At 44.1% G+C, this 20,166-nt stretch overlaps 1 protein-coding gene across 2 annotated transcripts in view; it reads left to right on the forward strand.

The window, feature by feature from the left end:
- EFCAB2 (EF-hand calcium binding domain 2) overlaps window positions 1-9,271 on the forward strand; it is a 129,862-nt gene extending 120,591 nt beyond the window's left edge. For both annotated transcript variants that reach the window (XM_043485488.1, XM_043485490.1), the window contains exon 7: window positions 8,698-9,271. In XM_043485488.1, coding sequence (XP_043341423.1) covers window positions 8,698-8,819 — 122 coding nt within the window. In that variant the 3' untranslated portion in view covers window positions 8,820-9,271. The remainder of the gene's footprint in view (window positions 1-8,697) is intronic.
- Window positions 9,272-20,166: the final 10,895 nt, after the last annotated feature.

Below are 20,166 nucleotides of genomic sequence, written 5' to 3' on the forward strand. Positions count from 1 at the left end.
TCTTTGGGATTGCCTTTCTTAGGGATTGGAATGAAAACTGACCTTTTCCAGTCCTGTGGCCACTGCTGAGTTTTCCAAATTTGCTGGCATACTGAGTGCAGCATTTTCACAGCATCATCTTTCAGGATTTGAAATAGCTCAACTGGAATTCCATCACATCCACTAGCTTTGTTCATTGTGATGCTTTCTAAGGCCCACTTGACTTCACATTCCAGGATGTCTGGCTCTAGGTGAGTGATCACACCATTGTGATTATCTGGGTCGTGAAGATCTCTTTTGTACAGTTCTTCTGTGTATTCTTGCCACCTCTTCTTAATATCTTCCGCTTCTGTTAGATCCATACCATTTCTGTCCTTTATCAAACCCATCTTTGCGTGAAATGTTCCCTTGGTATCTCTAATTTTCTTGAAGAGATCTCTAGTCTCTCCCATTCTGTTGTTTTCCTCTATTTCTTTGCATTGATCGCTGAGGAAGGCTTTCTTATCTCTCCTGGCTATTCTTTGGAACTCTGCATTCAAATGGGAATATCTTTCCTTTTCTCCTTTGCCTTTCTCTTCTCTTCTTTTCACAGCTATTTGTAAGGCCTCCTCAGGCAACCATTTTGCCTTTTTGCATTTCTTTTCCATGGGGATGGTCTTGATCCCTGTCTCCTGTATGGTGTCACGAACCTCCGTCCATAGTTCATCAGGCTCTCTGTCTATCAGATCTAGTCCCTTAAATCTATTTCTCACTTCCACTGTATAGTCATAAGGGATTTGATTTAGGTCATACCTGAATGGTCTAGTGGTTTTCCCTACTTTCTTCAATTGAAGTCTAAATTTGGCAATAAGGAATTCACTATCTGAGCCACAGTCAGCTCCCAGTCTTGTTTTTGCTGACTGTTTAGAGCTTCTCCATCTTTGGCTGCAAAGAATATAATCAATCTGATTTTGGTGTTGACCATCTGGTGATGTCTATGTGTAGAGTGTTCTCTTGTGTTGTTGGAAAAGGGTGTTTGCTGTGACCAGTGTATCATTCTCTTGGCAAAACTATATTAGCCTTTGCCCTGCTTCATTCTGTACTCCAGGCCAAATTTGCTTGTTACTCCAGGTGTTTCTTGACTTCCTACTTTTGCATTCCAGTCCCCTATAATGAAAAGGACATCTTTTTGGGGTGTTAGTTCTAAAAGGTCTTGTAGGTCTTCATGGAACCGTTCAACTTCAGCTTCTTCAGCATTACTGGTTGGGGTATAGGCTTGGATTACCGTGCTATTGAATGGTTTGCCTTGGAAATGAACAGAGATCATTCTGTTGTTTTTGAGATTGCATCCAAGTACTGCATTTCAAACTCTTTTATTGACCATGATGGCTACTTCATTTCTTCTAAGGGATTCCTGCCCACAGTAGTAGATATAATGGTCATCTGAGTTAAATTCACCCATTCCAGACCATTTTAGTTCTCTGATTCCTAGAATGTCGACATTCACTCTTGCCATCTCCTGTTTGACCACTTCCAATTTGCCTTGATTCATGGACCTAACATTCCAGGTTCCTATGCAATATTGCTCTTTACAGCATCAGACCTTGCTTCTATCACCAGTCCCATCCACAACTGGGTATTGTTTTTGCTTTGGCTCCATCCCTTCATTCTTTCTGGAGTTATTTCTCCACTGATCTCCAGTAGCATATTGGGTACCTACCGACCTGGGGAGTTCCTCTTTCAGTATCCTATCATTTTGCCTTCTCATACTGTTCATGGGGTTCTCAAGGCAAGAATATTGAAGTGGTTTGCCATTCCCTTCTCCAGTGGACCACATTCTGTCAGACCTCTCCACCATGACCCGACCATCTTGGCTGGCCCCACACGGCATGGCTTAGTTTCATTGAGTTAGACAAGGCTGTGGTCCGTACGATCAGATTGGCCAGTTTTCTGTGATTATGGTTTTAGTGTGTCTGCCCTCTGGTGCCCTCTCGTAACACCTACTGTCTTACTTGGGTTTCTCTTACCTTGGACGTGGGGTATCTCTTCACGGCTGCTCCAGCAAAGCGCAGCCGCTGCTCCTTACCTTGGTCGAGCGGTATCTTCTCACGGCCGCCCCTCCTGACCTTGAACGTGGAGTAGCTCCTCTCAGCCCTCCTGTGCCCGCGCAGCAGCCGCTCCTTGGAGGTGGGGTTGCTCCTCTTGGCCGCTGCCCCTGACCTCGGGCGTGGGGAAGCTCCTCTGTGCCGCTCCTGCGCTGTCGCAGCCTGGCGCTCTCAGTCACTACCCCTGACCTTAGACGAGGAGTAGCTTCTCACGGCCACACTTCAGAAGTTTATCACTCTAAACTGAAGTTCTGTACCCATGAAACAGTAACTTTCCGTCCTCACTGTGCACTTTTTTTGAACATGAATTTTATAACAAAGGCTCAGATTTTGAAAAATGGGATACAGTTTCCTTCATCCTTAAATAATGTTTGCTCATCATGCTGTGTTTTCAAGACTATTTTTCCCATGCAGTCTCCCCCACCCTTGAAAAGAACATCACAGTGTCTTATAAGTCAGCTAAATGAGACACAGTTGAAATGCTAGTTTTATGAGGTTTCAAGGTACTTCTCCGTAAAGATTCTGAGAAAGCTATTAAGAATGTATCTAGGGACCTCCTTTGTGGTCCAGAGGTTAAGATTCTGCACTTCCAATGCAGGGAACACTGGTTCAATCCCTGATTGAGAAACTAGAAGCCCACAGGCCATGTATCATGGCCAAAAAAAAAAAAAAAGAATGTACCTAGAATTCTGGAGCAGTAATGCAGCTCCTTGAGGAAAAATGCAACAGAAAGAGGACATTCCGTTTAGAGCTGGCCTCTGAAAACATGGTGGTTTCCAGTCTAAAATTAACATGCCAGTAATGAACATGCAATATGAACATTAATACATTCCGATTAATGTTCTGGATTATTAGCATACTAATCAACCCTGAATATTCACTGGAAGGACTGATGCTGAAGCTGAAGCTCCAGTACTTTGGCCACTTGATGCAAAGAGCTGACTCATTGGAAAAGACCCTGATGCTGTGAAAGATTGAGGGCAGGAAGAGAAGGGGGCCAGAGAATGAGATGGCTGGATGGCATCACTGACTCAATGGACATGAGTTTGAGCAAGCTCCAGCAGATAGTGAAGGGCAGGGAAGCCTGGCATGCTGCAGTCCATGGGGTCACAAAGAGTTGGACACAACTGAGCAACTGAACAACAACAACAAAAATAACAATAATGGCATTGAGACCCAACAGTCTGAGCATTAACCACATGCTAGATACCATGCTAGGCGCTTTTCTCACAAGACCCTACACTTGGTTAGTGTTATTATCTCCATCTTACAGTGGGATAGGCTGACACGTAGAGATGAAGGGCATGGTACTAAGAAGGGATGAAATGGGGATTCCAACCTAAATCTATCTGATTTCAGGGTCCAAGCTTATGGTCATCATCACTGTTAGGCCAACCATTGGCATTATCTCCATCTTACAGTGGGATAGGCTGACACATAAAGATGAAGGGCATGGTACTAAGAAGGGATGAAATGGGGATTCCAACCTAAATCTATCTGATTTCAGGGTCCAAGCTTCTGGTCATCATCACTGTTAGGCCAACCATTGGCACACCATTTTATCATTCGGGATGTCTAGTTTGGAAAGAAAAGAGAGTTGATTTTGCACTTTTTTTTTTCATTGAAGTGAAAATGAAACAGGAGCAATTTATTAGAAGAACATCCGAAAAGATGACATAAGGTTTTGTATAAGGCAATCCCTGCTCTCACCTACCAAGTGCCTTACCGGTCTGCATGTCAGAGTTCTTTTTAAAAAGTGTCTTCTGAGGCTGTCTGCAGGTCCTTTGCTGTACACCTTTCCTGTGGGAGTCACCACGCAAAGCTCAGTGGTCGGCCAGAGGCCCATTTGCGCCATTCTTATTCAAGAGGGAATTCAGTGATGCTTAAAGAGCATGCCTGATTGGAAGGTAGTCTATGGCAGAGCTTTTGTTTCTTAGAAGTTCATTAAAGGGAAATGCTATCACTCAACTAATTTATTATTTTTTTAAAAAATTGTTTCCCACTGTTTAGGAGGAGAGTTACTTCCTGGATCCTCAGGAGTGGCTGTTACATCTGGGAAGGCAGTTCTCACAAGTGATTTGAGGGGTGTGTTCTTCAGTGGAGCAGTGTGGTGGGCAGGGCCTGGTGACAACTGGTGTATCATTCTCAGCCTGCGGTTTGCCACCTTGGATGTGTGTATCTCAGTCAATCTTTCAGTCACTCATTCATTTTTTTGTACATCAGTGAGCCCCTTCCTTGAGTGAGGCACACCAAGTTATGTAGTGGGCCTTAAAGATGCATCTGCAGAGCCTGCCCACATAGGGCTTGCTGTGTAGTGAAGAGGACAGACGTGTGACCAGGTGAATCACAGCGCTGATGGCCAATGCCACGGTCAAGTGATGGTCAAAGAGCTGCTGGAGCACAGAAGACAGCAGCAACCCCGGCTTGGGGAGTCTAGGAATTAGGGGGTGACATCTGAGCTGTGTTTTAATGGATAAGTAGGAGGTTGCCAGCCAAATGGTGGAAAGGGGAGGTTGTTTCAGGTAGAGATGGAACATGCAGAGGCACAGAACTTCTGGAGCCAGCCAGCTTGCCTGCATGCTGCTTTGCTTTAGTCGTGTCTGACTCTGTGTGACCCTATGGACTATAGCACTCCAGGCCCCTCTGTCCATGGCGTTCTCCAGGCAAGAATACTGGAGTGGGTAGCCATGACCTCCTCCAGGGGATCTTCCTGACCCAGAGATCGAACCCACGTCTCTTAAGTCTACCTGCATTGGTAGGTGGGTTCTTTACCACTAGCGCCAGCTGGGAAGCTCCAAACAGGTGCAAGCCTCAAACAAGGGCAGAAGAGAGTGCCTGGGTTTCTTGTTTCTATTTTGTACCATAAATACAAAATCTTTATTTATATTTTTCTAGAGCTTTCAGCCTCCTTAAATATTTGGCTAAAATCTTTCTTTGTCTTAATCTATAGACACAAAGATTCATGTTGTCAAAATAGCATGAAGGCTGGTCTTGTAGAAATATTTTATCAACTAAATATCAATACACGGATGAACTGTATAATATCCTGGCTCTTTAGCTCTTTATTGTGTGCAGGGTGGTAGAAAGTATTTGTTGTTATCTCTTTTCTTGTGGCTAATACTTACAAAGGCAGCAATGATCTTACCTGACGTTCAGAAATATCCATGGAAAAGCCTCTAAGCTCTGTAAAGAAAATTGCTCTTTTTCTTCATTCTTTTTTTAAAAACCAGTTTTGAGAGGCTCCCAAAGATACCCAGTGTGAAGCAATTTGCAGAGAACTTGTTGTCGCTGAATCTGGTTTCCTTTTATTGGTAAATGATAACAGCAAGACTAAAGCAAATCTGCATAGTTTTAAATATGTCTCAAATGGGAGATAACGACTACCAGGCAGGGAGTGGTTACTCAAGCAGAAGCCGCAGTTATGGCACGCAGGAATGAGCAAAATTTGAATAATTTTGAAACAATGAGGTGGGCTGCACTGCTCCATATTTACATTATATAGGCAGATTAAAGATCCTAAATGTAAAAAATATCCACCATTTGCCATGGGAAATAGATGAGACGGGAATTAGAACAAACTATGAATCTGCCTGCCAGTGCAGGAGATGTGAGTTCGATCCCTGGGTTGGGAAGATCCCCTGGAGGAGGGCATGGCAACCCACTCCAGTACCCTTGCCCGGAGAATCCCACGGACAGAGGAGCCAGGCGGGCTACAGTCCGCGAGGGGCAAAGAGTCGGACACGGCTGAGCGACAGAGCAGCAGGAGCCCTCCCAGGAAGGCATCAGTAAATCTTGACGGAAAGAAAAGGGGCTGAGAACAATGTGTGGCAGGTGGACTGGGCTGGACTGCTGAGGCAGTGAGGTTTCCTGCTTCCCCTCCAGCTTCCTCTGGAGAACTGGGAGCATCCTACTTACCACCTTCAGGGCTTCTTAGGAACCTTTGATTTATAGCAGATATTGTACAAAGAGAAAATTGTGCCTGCCTAGGGCCAGCTGACCAGCTCCTCAGCTGCGAGAGGGGCCGGATTCACTAAGTCAGTGAGGAGCTGGGCCCAGGCGGTGGAGAGCTCGATGCTGTCAGGTTACTGCTGGCTGTGAGGTGCTGGCTGAGCCTGACGCGCGCTTTCGGTCAGTGTGTGGGGTGGGAAAATTCCAGGTTGCCAAAACCATTAATATTCCAATTTTTTCCTCATTTCATTTGCCTGGTAGGTTTTTGCTCATACTCTATTTTCAACATTACTTATTTTGTTTTGGGTGCGTCTCTTGCATACTCAGGCGGTGATGGTGACATTTCCAGCGATTGCTATGATTTTCCATTTTACATACAGAGACATCTGTCACTTAGGGCATCACATGAAAAGCGTCCAAGCTAGTTTCTGGGATGGGACGGCCCCTAGAGGCTGATACATGAACTGTGTGGAGTAATGAGTCTGGGTGGATTACAGGCTAAGGGCAAGCCTGGGCCTGGCCAACTTGACTTGCAGCCCACTGAACTCCAATGGGCTTCCCAGGTGGCACAGCAGAAAAGAACCTGTCTGTTAGTGCAGGAGACTCAGGTTCGATCCTGGGGCAGGAAGGCCCACTGGAATAGGAAATGGCAACCCGCTCCAGTATCCCTGCCTTGAAAATTCCATGGACAAAAGAGCCTGGTGGCCTATCGTCCACGGGGTCTCAAAGAGTTGGACACAGTGGAGCACACGCACACACACACACACACACACACACACAAACTCCAAAACAACACGGCACCTGACCTTCCACAGAAACCAAATTGTGGATGTGTTCACAGGAATAATATTAATGTGGCTCAAACTTGGGTTTGTCAAGTATAGACTTACATGTTCGAAATATTTAAGGCTAACACAAATCAAAATTAATTTTGTCAGTTACATTTTTTATTTAGTCTTGAAAGCTTTATAGATTTGTTTTAGTTATCATGAAACCCATACAAGTATTTCATAAGCAGAATTTCCAGGAGGTTTTATGCCCCTTTTTATAAACCTCTGATGAAAAAACAAATAACATAATGGGGAAATAGGTGTAGTTTGTACACTTTGTGTGTGCTCTCAGACATTATCGCCTGACTATAGATGTGATCTTTGCTGCTCCGAGTTACAGAAAGCTCACCCCATAAAAAGGAATTAATTGGCTTGTATAACTGAACAGTCTAATAGTAGACAAAGGTGTAGATGCAGCTTGGTCCATGGCTCATATGTCAGAATTACTGTCTAAGTCTTGGTTCTCTTTCTTTGCGTTAGCTCCATATTCAAACCACCTCCTCTTAAGATGGCTGAAGGCAGTTCCTGGACTTTCCCTTGCAGAGATACAGCATCGGGAAACACTGTTTCCATCCCCTGTTTTGACTTTATTCTGACTTGACACTCTAAGTTCATCTTGGGACCAACACTGAGGAGCTTAGTTCTGGGCCAATACCCTGCCCCTATAACCAGAGGCTTTCCATGCAGGATATGGACTATGTCAGTGAGAGGTACATATCTGAACAAAACCAGAGACTTCGGAGGCTGGGAGGAAATTGGCCAATATCTCTAGAGTCCCCATGCCTCTAACGGGAGGAAAACCAGCAGGTTCTGTCTTTAGCACCACCTACCACAGGTCCCTGGTGGCTCAGATGGTAAAGCATCTGCCTACAATGCGGGAGACCCGGGTTCAATCCCTGGTCAGGAAGATCCTCTGGAGAAGGAAATGGCAACCCAGTCCAGTACTCTTGCCTGAAAAATCCCATGGATAGAGGAGCCTGGTGGGCTACAGTCCATGGGGTCACAAAGAATCGGACACTTTCTTTTCACCACAGATCCCTGTAGGAGCATCACAAGTCTTAGGTTTCTCCTAGTTACTTCCTGATCTAATTTTTGCTTCCTTAATCCTTAATCTCCTCTCTACAGTCCTTGTGTGACTGTTTGCTTTTCTCCATATTCACCCAAACACAGAACATCATTCTTTTCTTTTAATTTGCTTCAACTTGTTCTAAGAGAGGCAGTGTATATGCAGTCCTTAACTGAAGGCTGGAGTAATGAGTTACTTAGTAACACATTACAGCACACTATTTAAATTTGAATGTTAGCTCATAAAAAACAATTTTCTAGATGTAGTTCATACCCCATAAAATTCACTCTTATAAAGTGTACAATTCAGTGGTTTTTAGCATATTCATAGTTGTTCCACCATCACCACTATCTAATTGCATATCATTTTCATCATCCCGGAAAGAAACCCTGTATCCATCAGTGTTCCTCTTCACTTCCCCCCTTTCTTCATCCCCTGGCAACCAATAATCTGCTCTTTGTCTATTCTGGACATCTCATATAAATGGAATCATGTAATATGTGGCCTTTTGTGTCTGGCTTCTTTCACTTAGCATAAGGCTTTCAAGATTTATTCATGTTGGAGCATTTATCAACTTCATTCCTTTTATGGTAAAATAATATTCCATTGTATGGGTATATATCATCTTGCTTATCCATTCATCTATTGATGGACGTGTGTGTATTTCCACATTTTAGCTACTATGAATAATCCTGCTATGACTGTTGGGTATATTAGCTTGTTTTTAAGATGTCTTTACCACATCTGCTGTGGGGAATTTCTCACTGACTCTCTTCTCTTTGTACCCCAGCCTCCCTGCAGGTTTTGTATCCATGCAACCACAGTGACAGAGTTGTCATCACAGAGATGATGAAGTCGGCAGGGGGAGCAGCTCTTGGAATGATCAGCCAGAGTGGGAGTGGGATGTGCTAAGTGTGGGGTGTCTGTTAGCCATCTAAGTGGAGAGGTCAAGAAGCGAGGTGGACATAGGGGTCTGGAGTCATGAAAGGGGTCAGGGCTAGAGACATGAATCCCCGGGAGTTATCAAGAAATGGACGTACTTAGAGCTGTGAGCTTAGATGAGACCACCAAGCAGGGAGAGTGGATGGAGAAGAAGAGAGGACCAGGGACTGAACCCTGCGTGCTCCATCCCCAAGAGGGCAGGAAGAGAGAGAGAACTGGCAGAGGTGACCCAGGGAGTAACCAGTGAGGTGGGGGAACAGGAGGGAGTGTGGGATCTGGGAGGAAAGGGTGACCAGCTGTGCCAAAATGGAACGTGCCTGGTACCTAACAAAGGCCCCATGATTAGGAGCCTGTTCTGGTTTTTATTAATACCATTGTTGGGAGGAGGGAGAGAGCAGAGAATAAAACTTCATGCATCAAAATGCAGAGTGAAGAGTCAGTGTCTGAAATGGATAAATCAAGAGGTGGCAGAAATAAGAGCACAAGCACATTTTGAAAAATGAAGCTAAATACCTCAAGAAGTTCAGAAGTTGCTCCAGAGAAGAGGGCCACAGGTGGGGGGCAGGGGAGTGGGACAGAGGATTTGTAAAAATACTTTTGCATATTTGACTTTAATTTACGTGTATTTCTTTGATGAAGAAGATGTAAAGGCCGTACACACACACACACACACACACACACACACACACACAGGGACTTCTGAGTGGTGTTTCACCAGGTGAGTAGAGTCTTGCTGTGGCTGGGGGCCCCCTGCCCTGGTTTGATGACTTCCTGCATGCATCCTACAAGGCTAGGACATTTTACTCTTCATTCGCTGAACTCTTTTCCGGCTCAGGATGGGTAGGAATAACAGAGGCTCTGGGGAAGAACCCGGGAAGGAAGTAACTGGAAATCTCTCCTTTTCCCCGGGTGCTGTTTGCTCTGCTGTCTCCCTGCTGCTGAGGGTGGGTGGAAAGTGGGGTGATGCCATCTCACATTATAATCTCCCCCAGCACAGCAACCCCTGTGCCACCCAGGCTCACCAAAGACGGTGTGGCCTCTCTACTTTGGGAAATGAGAATTCTCAGAAGACCAACAGAAATGCATGTAGAAAATGACTGAAATTGCTGGTTATCAGGAGAAATGATGACCTGAAGATGTAGATTCGAAGTGGGCTAAGATTCTCTAATGACATGATGAGTAGCTTTTTACTTATTTCCCATGGCTTTTGCTCCAAATGAGAGGTTTCACCTCTCACGTGGTGAAGTGTGCAGTATAAATCCAGCATTCCTCACGCAGGGACTTCCAGGGAGGTGATTCAGAGGTCCCACCTGCATGATGAAGCGAGGTTAGGAATAGTGGCACCCAAACCAGGAAGAAACATCAAGTAGAGAAAGAAAAACGAAAGGCGGAAAGGGGACTGTTATGGACCAAATATTGATGTAACCCACCCTCCCCCGAGTGATGGTGTTTGGAGGTGGGGTCTTGGAAGAAGATTAGCCATGAAGATGGAGCCCTCTGGAATGAATCACTGCCCTTAGAAGAGGCAGAGGGATAGATGGGCCTCTTTCTACCAAGCGAGGACACAGGGAGAAGTCGGCACTCTGCTACCTGGAAGAAGTCACCAGAACCAGATTTGCTGGCATGCTCATCTCAGATTTTAGTTTCTAGGACATGAGAAATAAATGTTTATTGTTTAAGCCACCCAGTCCATAGAGTGTTTTTTTTATTTTTATTTTTTTTATGACAGCCTGCACTGAGACAGGGACTGACAAGTATAAGGTGGGAGAGAGGAAAGCCAAGTAAGATGAGATGATTTTTTTTTTTTTAAGGAGTAATAGTAAGAGAGGAAACTGGCTGAAGAGTTGGGTTTGGGTGTTATTTGGGGACTGATACAATGGGTTAATGTATTAATTCCCTGTGGCTGCCATAAATTATCACAGACCCGATGGCTCCAAACAGCAATAATTTATTCTTTCACAGTTCTGCCATTAGCCCCAAATCAAGGTGTTGACAGAGCCATCCTCCCTCCAAAGGCTCCAGGAGGGACCATTCCTTGCCTTGTCCACCTTCTGGTGGCTCCAGAAGTTCCTAGGCTTGCAGCGGCATCACTCCCATCTCTGCCTGCACCTTCCCAGAGCCTGCCCTTGCCCCTTTTTCTCCTCTGTGTCTATGTCTCAGATCTTTCACCAGTCACTGGATTTAGGGCCCACTGCAAGTCTAGGATGATCTCATCTTGAGGTCCTTTACTTAATTACACCTGCAGAAGCTCTATTTCCAAATTAGGTTACATTTACAGGTGAGAGGGGAGCATTAGGATTTGGCTGTATCTCCTGGGGTACCTCTATTCGACCTGCTACAGTTAACTTACCCTTGTTTTGACTTAAGTATAAGGGAGAATTTCTCAGGAGTATTGGGCAAAATTTAAAGTTCTTTTTTGGTTTTGTTTTGTAAAAAAAAAAAAAAGTAAAATGAATAGATAAACAGTAAGATATTAAAAATCTGGAGTAGGACTGAGGAAAAAACAGGCAATTGAGAACCTGAGAGTTAATACAAACCTATGATAAGAGTTCAGACGTGTTTTTCTGTTCTCACTGGATTTTGTATGTGATCATAAAGGTGACATGCAGCAGGCATAGAGCAAGGAAACAAATATGATCCTGACGTTTCCAGGAGTCCCTGTGCTGAGTGATTTTCTAGTTATATATTTGACTCACATAAATGATTGTCGTATCTGTTCATTGACTTAACAACTCTGAACCCTAATGACATGTGTCAGGCCCTGGGAAAGGAACCAATAAGAATGCAACTGACCAGTGCGAGTTCATGGTCTGATAGGACAGAAGGACCTTCTCATGGGAAAGGAGCCCACATGAGACAGACGTGGGGATTCAGAGAAGATAGTGCAGCCGGGTAGAGGGCTCAGAGAAGGGCTTCCTGGAGCAGGTGGCATTGAAGAGGGTTGTTGAAGAAGGGAGGACTGAATGTGTGGTGATGGGAGGAAGGCCATTCTAAGCAAAGGCAAAAACAGATGCATGGATGAGAGGCTGCACAGTGTGTGTTGTGGGGGAGGAATGAGGGGCTCAGCTTGGTTGGATGTTAGGGTCTGTGGAAGAAAGTAGCAGAGATTAAGTGTGGAGAGGCTGGGTTGGCGCGGGATCATGGAGGGCCTTGAAGGTCATGCAAAGGAGTTTGTTGTGCAGATGCACTGGTCTCGGGTTGGGAGGGGATGCACAGCCCCAGGAGGGCGGTTTGAGAGTCTCCAGGAGAGGGTGTAGCTGGAAAGAACCCCTCCAAAGGGTGAAGGGTGTAATGTGTCTGCTGGGGCATCCTCCTCCCAGGGTTCTGTGCCCTAGATAAAGGGGATCCTTAAAGCTCTGAGCAGGGGATGGCTTGTCTGTGCCTCCTTGGAAGACTTGCTGGGCTGGGGCGAGACCTGAGGTAACATCCTGTGTGGACACCACCGCCGTCACCCTTTGACGTCACGTTATGAGGAGGTGAGTGCTGACCAAGGGAAGGAGTCTTGGAAAGACAAAAGAGGAAAGCAGTTGGCCCTAAGCTTGTCTCTGTGATCAGGGACTGAATTGTTCAGCTTCTGGGCTAGATCTGGTGGAAAACTCTCCTTGCCAATCAACGTTCACTCTTTATTTGGGTTAAGTAAGGTGTACAAGATTCTCTCAGCGTCTCATCCCGTAGCATGTTAGCTGGTGAATTGCTGACTCTGAGGGTGTGTATATCAGTGACTGAGATACTTGTTTGTTCTCTGATAGTATCCTTAGACTCTTGAGTCGTTTTCTGTTTCACTGACATTGGGGGAGGGCAAGATGAATGTCCAAATCCTCCTTGCTTCTTTCATTTGGATGATGGAAAGACTTAAAGGTGTTACCAGTGCCTTGTTTTTTTCTTTCTTAATATTTATTTATTTGGTTATGTCGGGTCTTAGTTGCAGCATGTGGGATTTCTGTGGAGTCCTTCGGGACCTTTCATTGCTGTCTTAGACTCTCTAGCTGTGACTCATGGGCCCCGGAGCATGCAGGCTTAGTTGATCCTTGGCATGTGGGATCTTAATTCCCCAACCACAGATAGAACCCTTGTCGCCTGCATTTCGAGGCAGATTCTTAACCACCTGATCACCTGGGAAATCCCACTGGTCCCTTGTTGCTATGGCACCTGTAGTGAGGTCCATGAGGTGCTAGAGCAGGGGTGAAGGGGATGTAAGAACATGCTGGAATGTAGTCATGGCTGTGGACCGATGTATTAGCTCTGCTTTCCATGGAGACTCCATCCATCCAGCTCAGGTCAAAAATCTAGCAATCATTCTCACCTCTCATTCTCTGTCTTCTCATTCAGTCTGCCAATTTCGACCTTCAAAATATGGCAGCCAAAAAGGAGAACCATGAGGACCTTATGCTAAGTGAAAGTCACAAAAAGACAAATACTGTATGATTTCATGTAGATGAGGCATCTAGAATAGTCAAAGTCAGAGACAGAGTAAATAGTGGTTGCCAGAGGCTGGGAGGAATGGGGAGCTAGTGTTTCATGGTACAACATTTCAGTTTGGAAGGTAAAAAATTCTAGAGGTAGATGGTGGTGATGGCTTACAACATTGTCAGTGTGCTTAATGTCACTGAACCATACATTCAGAAGTGGCTCAGATGGTAAATTTTATGTTATGCATGTGTGTGTGCTCAGCTGCTTTGGTGTGTCCAACTCTTTGCGACCCCAAAGCCTGCCAGGCTCCTCTGTCCACTGGGGATTCTTAAAGCAAGAATTCTGGAGTGGGTTGCCATGTCCTTCTCCAGCCTGAGTTTTTAGTCATTTAATCACTCCCCGCCCCCACCCTAAGGAGTGTGAACACTAGTTACAGGGCTCTCAGCTGTGTGCGGTTTGGGTAAATTTGTCAGTAACATAAAAATAAAGACTATTTAAATATAATGCCTGAGAGTTTGAAACACGAGCTAGGAGAAGGTCTCAGGAAGCATGTCCTCAAGGAATCCTGGAACAGAAACATCGCTTGCTCACTGTAGCAAATAGAGAGTAAGTAGAGAAGGACGGTTTGAGATTTGGAATTCAAATTCCTCCTTTGCCATTTTAACTGCTTTTGTGATGTTGGGTATATCGTTTAGCTTTCTTGTGTTTTGGGGCATCTCACCAGTATAAGTGAAATAACTCTGCCAGCTGTCTTCATAGAAGAATAATGGGTAAGGAAATGCTAATCACTTGGTGTAAATTATTCTGAAAAGCCAACTGCTAAAGAACAATATTCTGTGCTGGCATGGAACTGGATATTGGACTAAAGGATCAATTTTCAAGGTGTCCTTGAAAATTCAACACTGGTAGGCTTGCCTCCAGTAGCTAAGGGAGATGATGAAACAGTCCTCTAGAGTTTTCAGTTATTATTTTTATCATGAAAGCCTGCACTATCTTAGCTCTAATCTAAACTCCTCTCCTAAATTTTAATCTCCTAGAATGAGGTATGTTCCTGTCTTTGTTCTCACCCCTGGAAACGAACTTACTAAACACGGTCCTGATTTTTCATAGTTTTTTTTTTTTTAGACTTTGTATTCTAGTCACTTAAGTCTCCTCTGTCAAGCAGTCTCTCCTAGGTTCTTTAATTGCTTGTGATTGGTCATTTCGTTTGTCTTTTTGGCTGTAAGACTTTCGGAACAGAATGCAGTGTTCAAGGTAAGTTTCAAGTGACCTATTTCACATGAAAAGTGAAGCACTAATATATAATGGTACACATTTATTTCCCCCATAAACATGTATTAAGAGCCACACCCAGCACTTCCCTGAGTGTTAGGGACACAAAAGATTAAGGATGTGGCCACTGGCTCATAATCTAACAGATGTCATGCACACAGTTTTGAAATACTAAATGGATGCATACCTTAAGTTGAAGCTCTGTAGTTAACAATCAATTTGCACCTTTGCACCGTGGCTTTAGAACTCTTTAGGAATAATCCACTTAGTAGAGAAAAGAGGGCAATGGAAAACAGATACATGGACAGCTCATGCATGGCTATGTTGTTATATAGGTATCTGCTTAATACTTGGTTATTAGGGATATTGGGAAGATACAGTCCCAGAGGGGCTGTAGAGTACGTAAGTAGAACTAATTGGGAAAAACTTCCTGCAGGAGGTGTGTCTGCTTTAATACATCCAAAGTTTATATTAATCTTGAACCTATTATCTGCTTGTCTTTTAGGAAAATCTTTCTAATTGTCTACCGTTCAGAATCTGGGATTCAAAAACCTATCTCTTTGATGCAGGAAGTGTGATGTTTGGAGCTTGCCTCTGTGCTTTTTATTTTCTCACACCAAAAGTGTGTATTTTCCTGTTTTTCAGGTGTGGGTTGGCAACACCTCCCAATTCAGCTCAGCCCTGTATTTCACGAGCCACCATTTATTTCTGCTTAAAGACCACTCATTAAGATGACAACTAAGTCCTTAGGCTGCCCCGCCTTGGGACCATCGGCCACACGTCACATTTTGAGGCTTGGGGCCCTGGGCTGTGTTGATACTTGCAATCCATGTGCCCCTGTGCATCTACTAGGTGAGATTTGCTAGAATCTGTTGCCGTCAGAGCTTTACCACAGTGAACATCTGTCACCTCTTGCGGGGTCTCTTCATCTGTCAAACAAGTGGAGCTTCCAAAGGCAATCTTGAGTGCTAGGCTTGGATTCTGTTCTGCGAGACCTAGGAGCTTATTGCCCCTCATTCTTCGGAACCACTGGGGGGATAGTTTCCTTCCTTTAGTTCAGAGTTCTGGGCAGGTGGTGACGTTGGTCACGTGAGAGACAGCTGAACCAAGGCTACACAGTGTTTCTTCACATCCCCTCCACTCGGAATATTGAGGCCTCTGGTTTTTCTTATTGCTCCATTAGTTGCCTGTGGCTCTGTCTTCATTACTGGGGGCCTGAAAAAGCTCTCTAGCAGGACCTAGCACACAGAGGCATTAACTAGTGACTGGCCTTCCTCGTGTACTCCGGGCAGCCCTGGGACTGTCCTTCTAGGCTGCCGCTTGCTGTTCCGTGAGATTCACCAGTTAGTCAGACTGCCAGGGTTCCTCTGGGCACATTATTATTACTCCCCTGGGACTTGATTTCATCATTCTTAATGTGGGCGTGCGAATGCTCCCTCTTGCACAGGTGGCTGTAAGGAATTATAAACCAATAAAGAGATTGCTTAGCATATGGCTGAATGTCAAGGGCAATAGAAATGCTTAATTTCATTTATTTAGTAGTAGTTGGATGGCCACGTGAATGTTGCTGTGGAAACCGTAACTCCTGAATTCTCTGACACTTATTTGTGTTTTGCTTTTAAGTGAGGCTTTAAATTTAAATCCTGGTTTTTTTTTTGTTTTTTTTTTTAGTATTAGAAAAGTAACAGGAAAGATCACAGTTTGATCTCAATCATAACCTTCCCATAAGAAGCAGTGTGACCTGTCACACTGTTGTCCAGTTTCTCTCATCTGATCCCTCTTTTTTTCCCCCAAGGTCTTGTCTCCATTCACCCACCCATCTATCTATTCATCCATCCAACACAATGCATTTCCAGCTCATGAGCTGAATGGGGCAAATGCAGGTGGATCTCAGACACCTTGATCTTGTTCTGGCAATTCTTTGCGTGCGTGCGTGCTCAGTCACTTCAGTCGTGTCCAACTCTGTGCGACCCCATGGACTGTAGCCCGCCAGGCTCCTCTGTCCATGGGATTCTCCAGGCAAGAATACTGGAGTGGGTTGCCATGCCCTCCTCCAGGGGATCTTCCCGACCCAGGGATTGAACCCTCCTCTCTTGCATTGCAGGCAGATTCTTGACTTCTGAGCCATCTGGGAAGACCCTGGAAGTCCCTTACAGAGATGCTAATATCTTGACTCTTTTTCTTAAGCATGTATTTTCAGTTTTTTCATGACTCTTCTGTTCCCACCAGCAATCAGCGAGTGTCTCCTAGTGTTCTTCCCAGTGTTGGGTTCATTCTGGTCGATGTGAAGAGAGATTCTGTGGTTCCAGCTGTAGCTGCCAGAATTCCTGAAGTGCGCATGCAGATCAACTTTCTCTCGTGGAATTAAGCTTCAGAGGGAAAGGCAGTTGGATTATTGTGGCTATATCTTTTCTAAGTGAAACACATCATCTTCTCCTTTTTCCTTGTTGTTGAAAAGGCTATTTCAGCTCCCATCCTGAAAATCACCCCTAACACCTCGTTTCCTCCTCCCATTTGTTTGGTCTCTGAGCCTAGCTGATTAGGTGCTGGTGGTTCTGAAACCAATCGTCATTTCCACTTGTTGTTTTATCTCTCCCATTACTTTTTAGAAATGACTTTAGTGAGGTTTATTTTACATATAATCAAGTTCACGCTACACAAGTGCACTTCTATTTTTTTTTGGGGGGGGTAAATTTAGCAAGTAGTGCAGCTATCATCATAAATCAGTTTCAGAACATTTTTGTCACCCCAGTAAGATCCCTCATGCCTACAGTTAATCCCTGTTTCTACCCCCACCCTCAGGCAACTGCTAATCTGCTTTCTGTCCCTACAGATTTGTCTATTCTGAAAATTTCACACAAATGAAATCCTACCATGTATGGTTTCTCATGTCTGGTTTCTTTCACTTAGCCTAATGTTTTTGCGGCCCATCCATGTTGTAGCATGTATCAACTCTTCCTTCCTTTTTATTGCTAAATAATGTTCCCTTGTATAGATATGCCACATTTTGTCTAAGCCCTTACTTACCAACTGGTGAACGTTTAGGTTCTTTCTACATTTTGGCCATGATGAATAATGCCACTATGAACTTTTGTGTGCCAGTCTTTGTATGGTATTGTTTTTATTTCTCTCAGGTAGATACTTAGTTTATACTTAACTTTTTGAGAAACTGCCAAACTGTTTTCCAAGGTGGCCACATCATTTTGCATCCCCGCCAGCAATGTATGAGGGTTCCTGTTTTGCCATAACTTCAACAAGAGTTGCTATTGTCTGCCTTTGTGATTATATTCATTCCAGCGAGTATGAAGTAGTATCTCATTGTGGTTTTTAATGTTCATTTCCATAATGACTAACGATGTTAAGCATTGTTTCATGTGCTTTATTAGCCATTTATATATCTTCTTTGATGAAACACTGTCCACATTTTTTGTCTTTATATGAGGATTTTTGGTTCCTAATGGTTGAATTCTATGACCTCCCCTTACCTTTTTCCTCCTAACTGGTATGGCTGCTTCCATGTAGTACTTCTTCAACATATTTTTTACAAAGTGCTACCAGATTAATGTTTTGTGTGGCCTTGGCCATGTTCCTCACCCTCAGTGTTCTCCACAGCCTGAAGTTTAAAACCCTAATCCTTGACATTCAAACTATTACATGACATGGTTCCATCCCTCCATACTCCCACAGGCGCCTGAGTTCTGGAAAAAAAGTTCACTTGGGACATACCTGCCCTTTTCTCCTGGGTGCCTATCTCTTGCCTGATGTCTTTCCCACCCCTTCCTAACCTCTGATCCATCCAGCAAAGCGCAGTACTCTCCACTCCTCCTCACTGACTTCTCCAGTGAGAACGTCCCACCTTTCTCTGACTCCCTTGACTCTTTGTTTCCTTTGTTTTGCTGACCTGCTTACTTGACCTACCTCTAAACCAAGTGCTGTTTTTGAAATTTTATATAAAAATGTTTCCCGGCACCCAACAATACAATGATATTCTGTTCCAGCTCTAAGTTTATCAGAGTCATCAACGAGACACGAAGTGGTTTTGTTTATGTCCTGGACTCTGACAGCCTTTTAAAGTCTCACCTATCACCAACACATGCTGTACTTCTGATGCTGCGTGTGGCTCCTGGTTGGGGACCAAAGAAAGGTCTGTGCTTCTTCCCTTGCACCCCATCCCCACCCCCCACTGAATCTGTATCTTGGGCAAGTCACCTCACCTCTAGAGGGCTCTAGGGTCCCCTTCTTATATTCCTAACTATAAATTTAGTGAGTTGTAAAGGTAAATGATGTAAAATTAGTTTTTTCTTTTTTTTGTAAAGTCCTTTGAAATCTTATTTTGTTGTAAAATATTTGTAATCACCAGTATTCTCTACCCATCTGTCTTGCCAGTGTATGGTATTTTTTTTCTTTTTGGCTGTTGTTACTGTTTCTTTTGTTTTTGTATCCTGGCTTCGACTACACATAGGTCGGGAACCCACATCCTTTACCCTTCTAGCTCCTTGTGATTCATTTTCTAAAAATTGAAATTTGCTTTAATTTCCTTTTTTTTTTTTAAAAAAATTTTTAGTAACTTTTCTTAGCAAGCTTTGGGGGTTGGTGATGGACAGGGAAGCCTGGCGTGCTGCAGTCCATGGGTTCACAGAGACAGACATGACTGAGCAACTGAACTGAACTACACTTTTCTTATAATAATATAATAATTATAATGTCAAATTTTTCTCAGAAAACATAGAGGAAACTCCCAGAGAGCTGTTGTACTCTTAATACCTTGATGTTATTTCTTTTTTTCTGTTGCATAGTTTTCTTTTGTTTCCACTGAATTATCATTATATTGTACATACTTACATTTTAAAAATACTTAACACTGGCTTCCCTCATGGGAAAGACATTGGTCAAGACTTTGAACTTCCAATGCAGGGTACATGGGTTTAATCCTGGGTCGGGGGTCTAAGATCCCACATGCACCATGGTTTGGCCAAAAAATAAAAATAAAATCTTTATCAGCATCTTTCCACTTTTTCCATAAAATTATTCTTTTATGAGAGCATTTTTAATGGCTGCATGGTACTCCATAGTCTGACTACTGTAAGTTTTTACACCCATCCCCTACTGATGCACACATAAGGTGTTTCTCTGACTTCACTATTACAAACAATGGTACGTAGAGGGCTGTCATCCCTTTTCAAAGCAGGAGACTTCTTGTGATAAGCGGCAGCATCTTGCACGGTCATCACATCTGCTGCCCAGTGCCAGTGGGAGGGCACTCAGATCTTCCTCTGTTTTTAATGTATCTTTCTTTTTGAATTTTATTTGTTTTTGGCTACGCTGGGTCTCTGTTGCAGTGCGGGCTTTTCTCTAGTAGCGGCAAGCAGGGGCTGCGCCCTAGTTGCGTGTGCAGGCTTCTCATTGGGGGGCTTCTCTTGTTGCTGGGCACATGAGCTCAGTAGTTGTGGTGCTTGGGCTTAGTTGCTCTGCAGCATGTGGGATCTTCCCGGCCCAGGGACTGAACCCATGTCTCCTGCATTGGCAAGTGAATTCTTTACCACTAAGCCACCAGGGAAGCCCCTGCATCTCTATTTTTAATCATTGGTCTTTTCTCCACAACCTGAAAGTTAAAAAAAAAAAAAAAAATGATTAC

Source organism: Cervus canadensis, chromosome 13 (genome assembly GCF_019320065.1).
Source record: "Cervus canadensis isolate Bull #8, Minnesota chromosome 13, ASM1932006v1, whole genome shotgun sequence".
Lineage (NCBI taxonomy): Eukaryota > Metazoa > Chordata > Mammalia > Artiodactyla > Cervidae > Cervus > Cervus canadensis.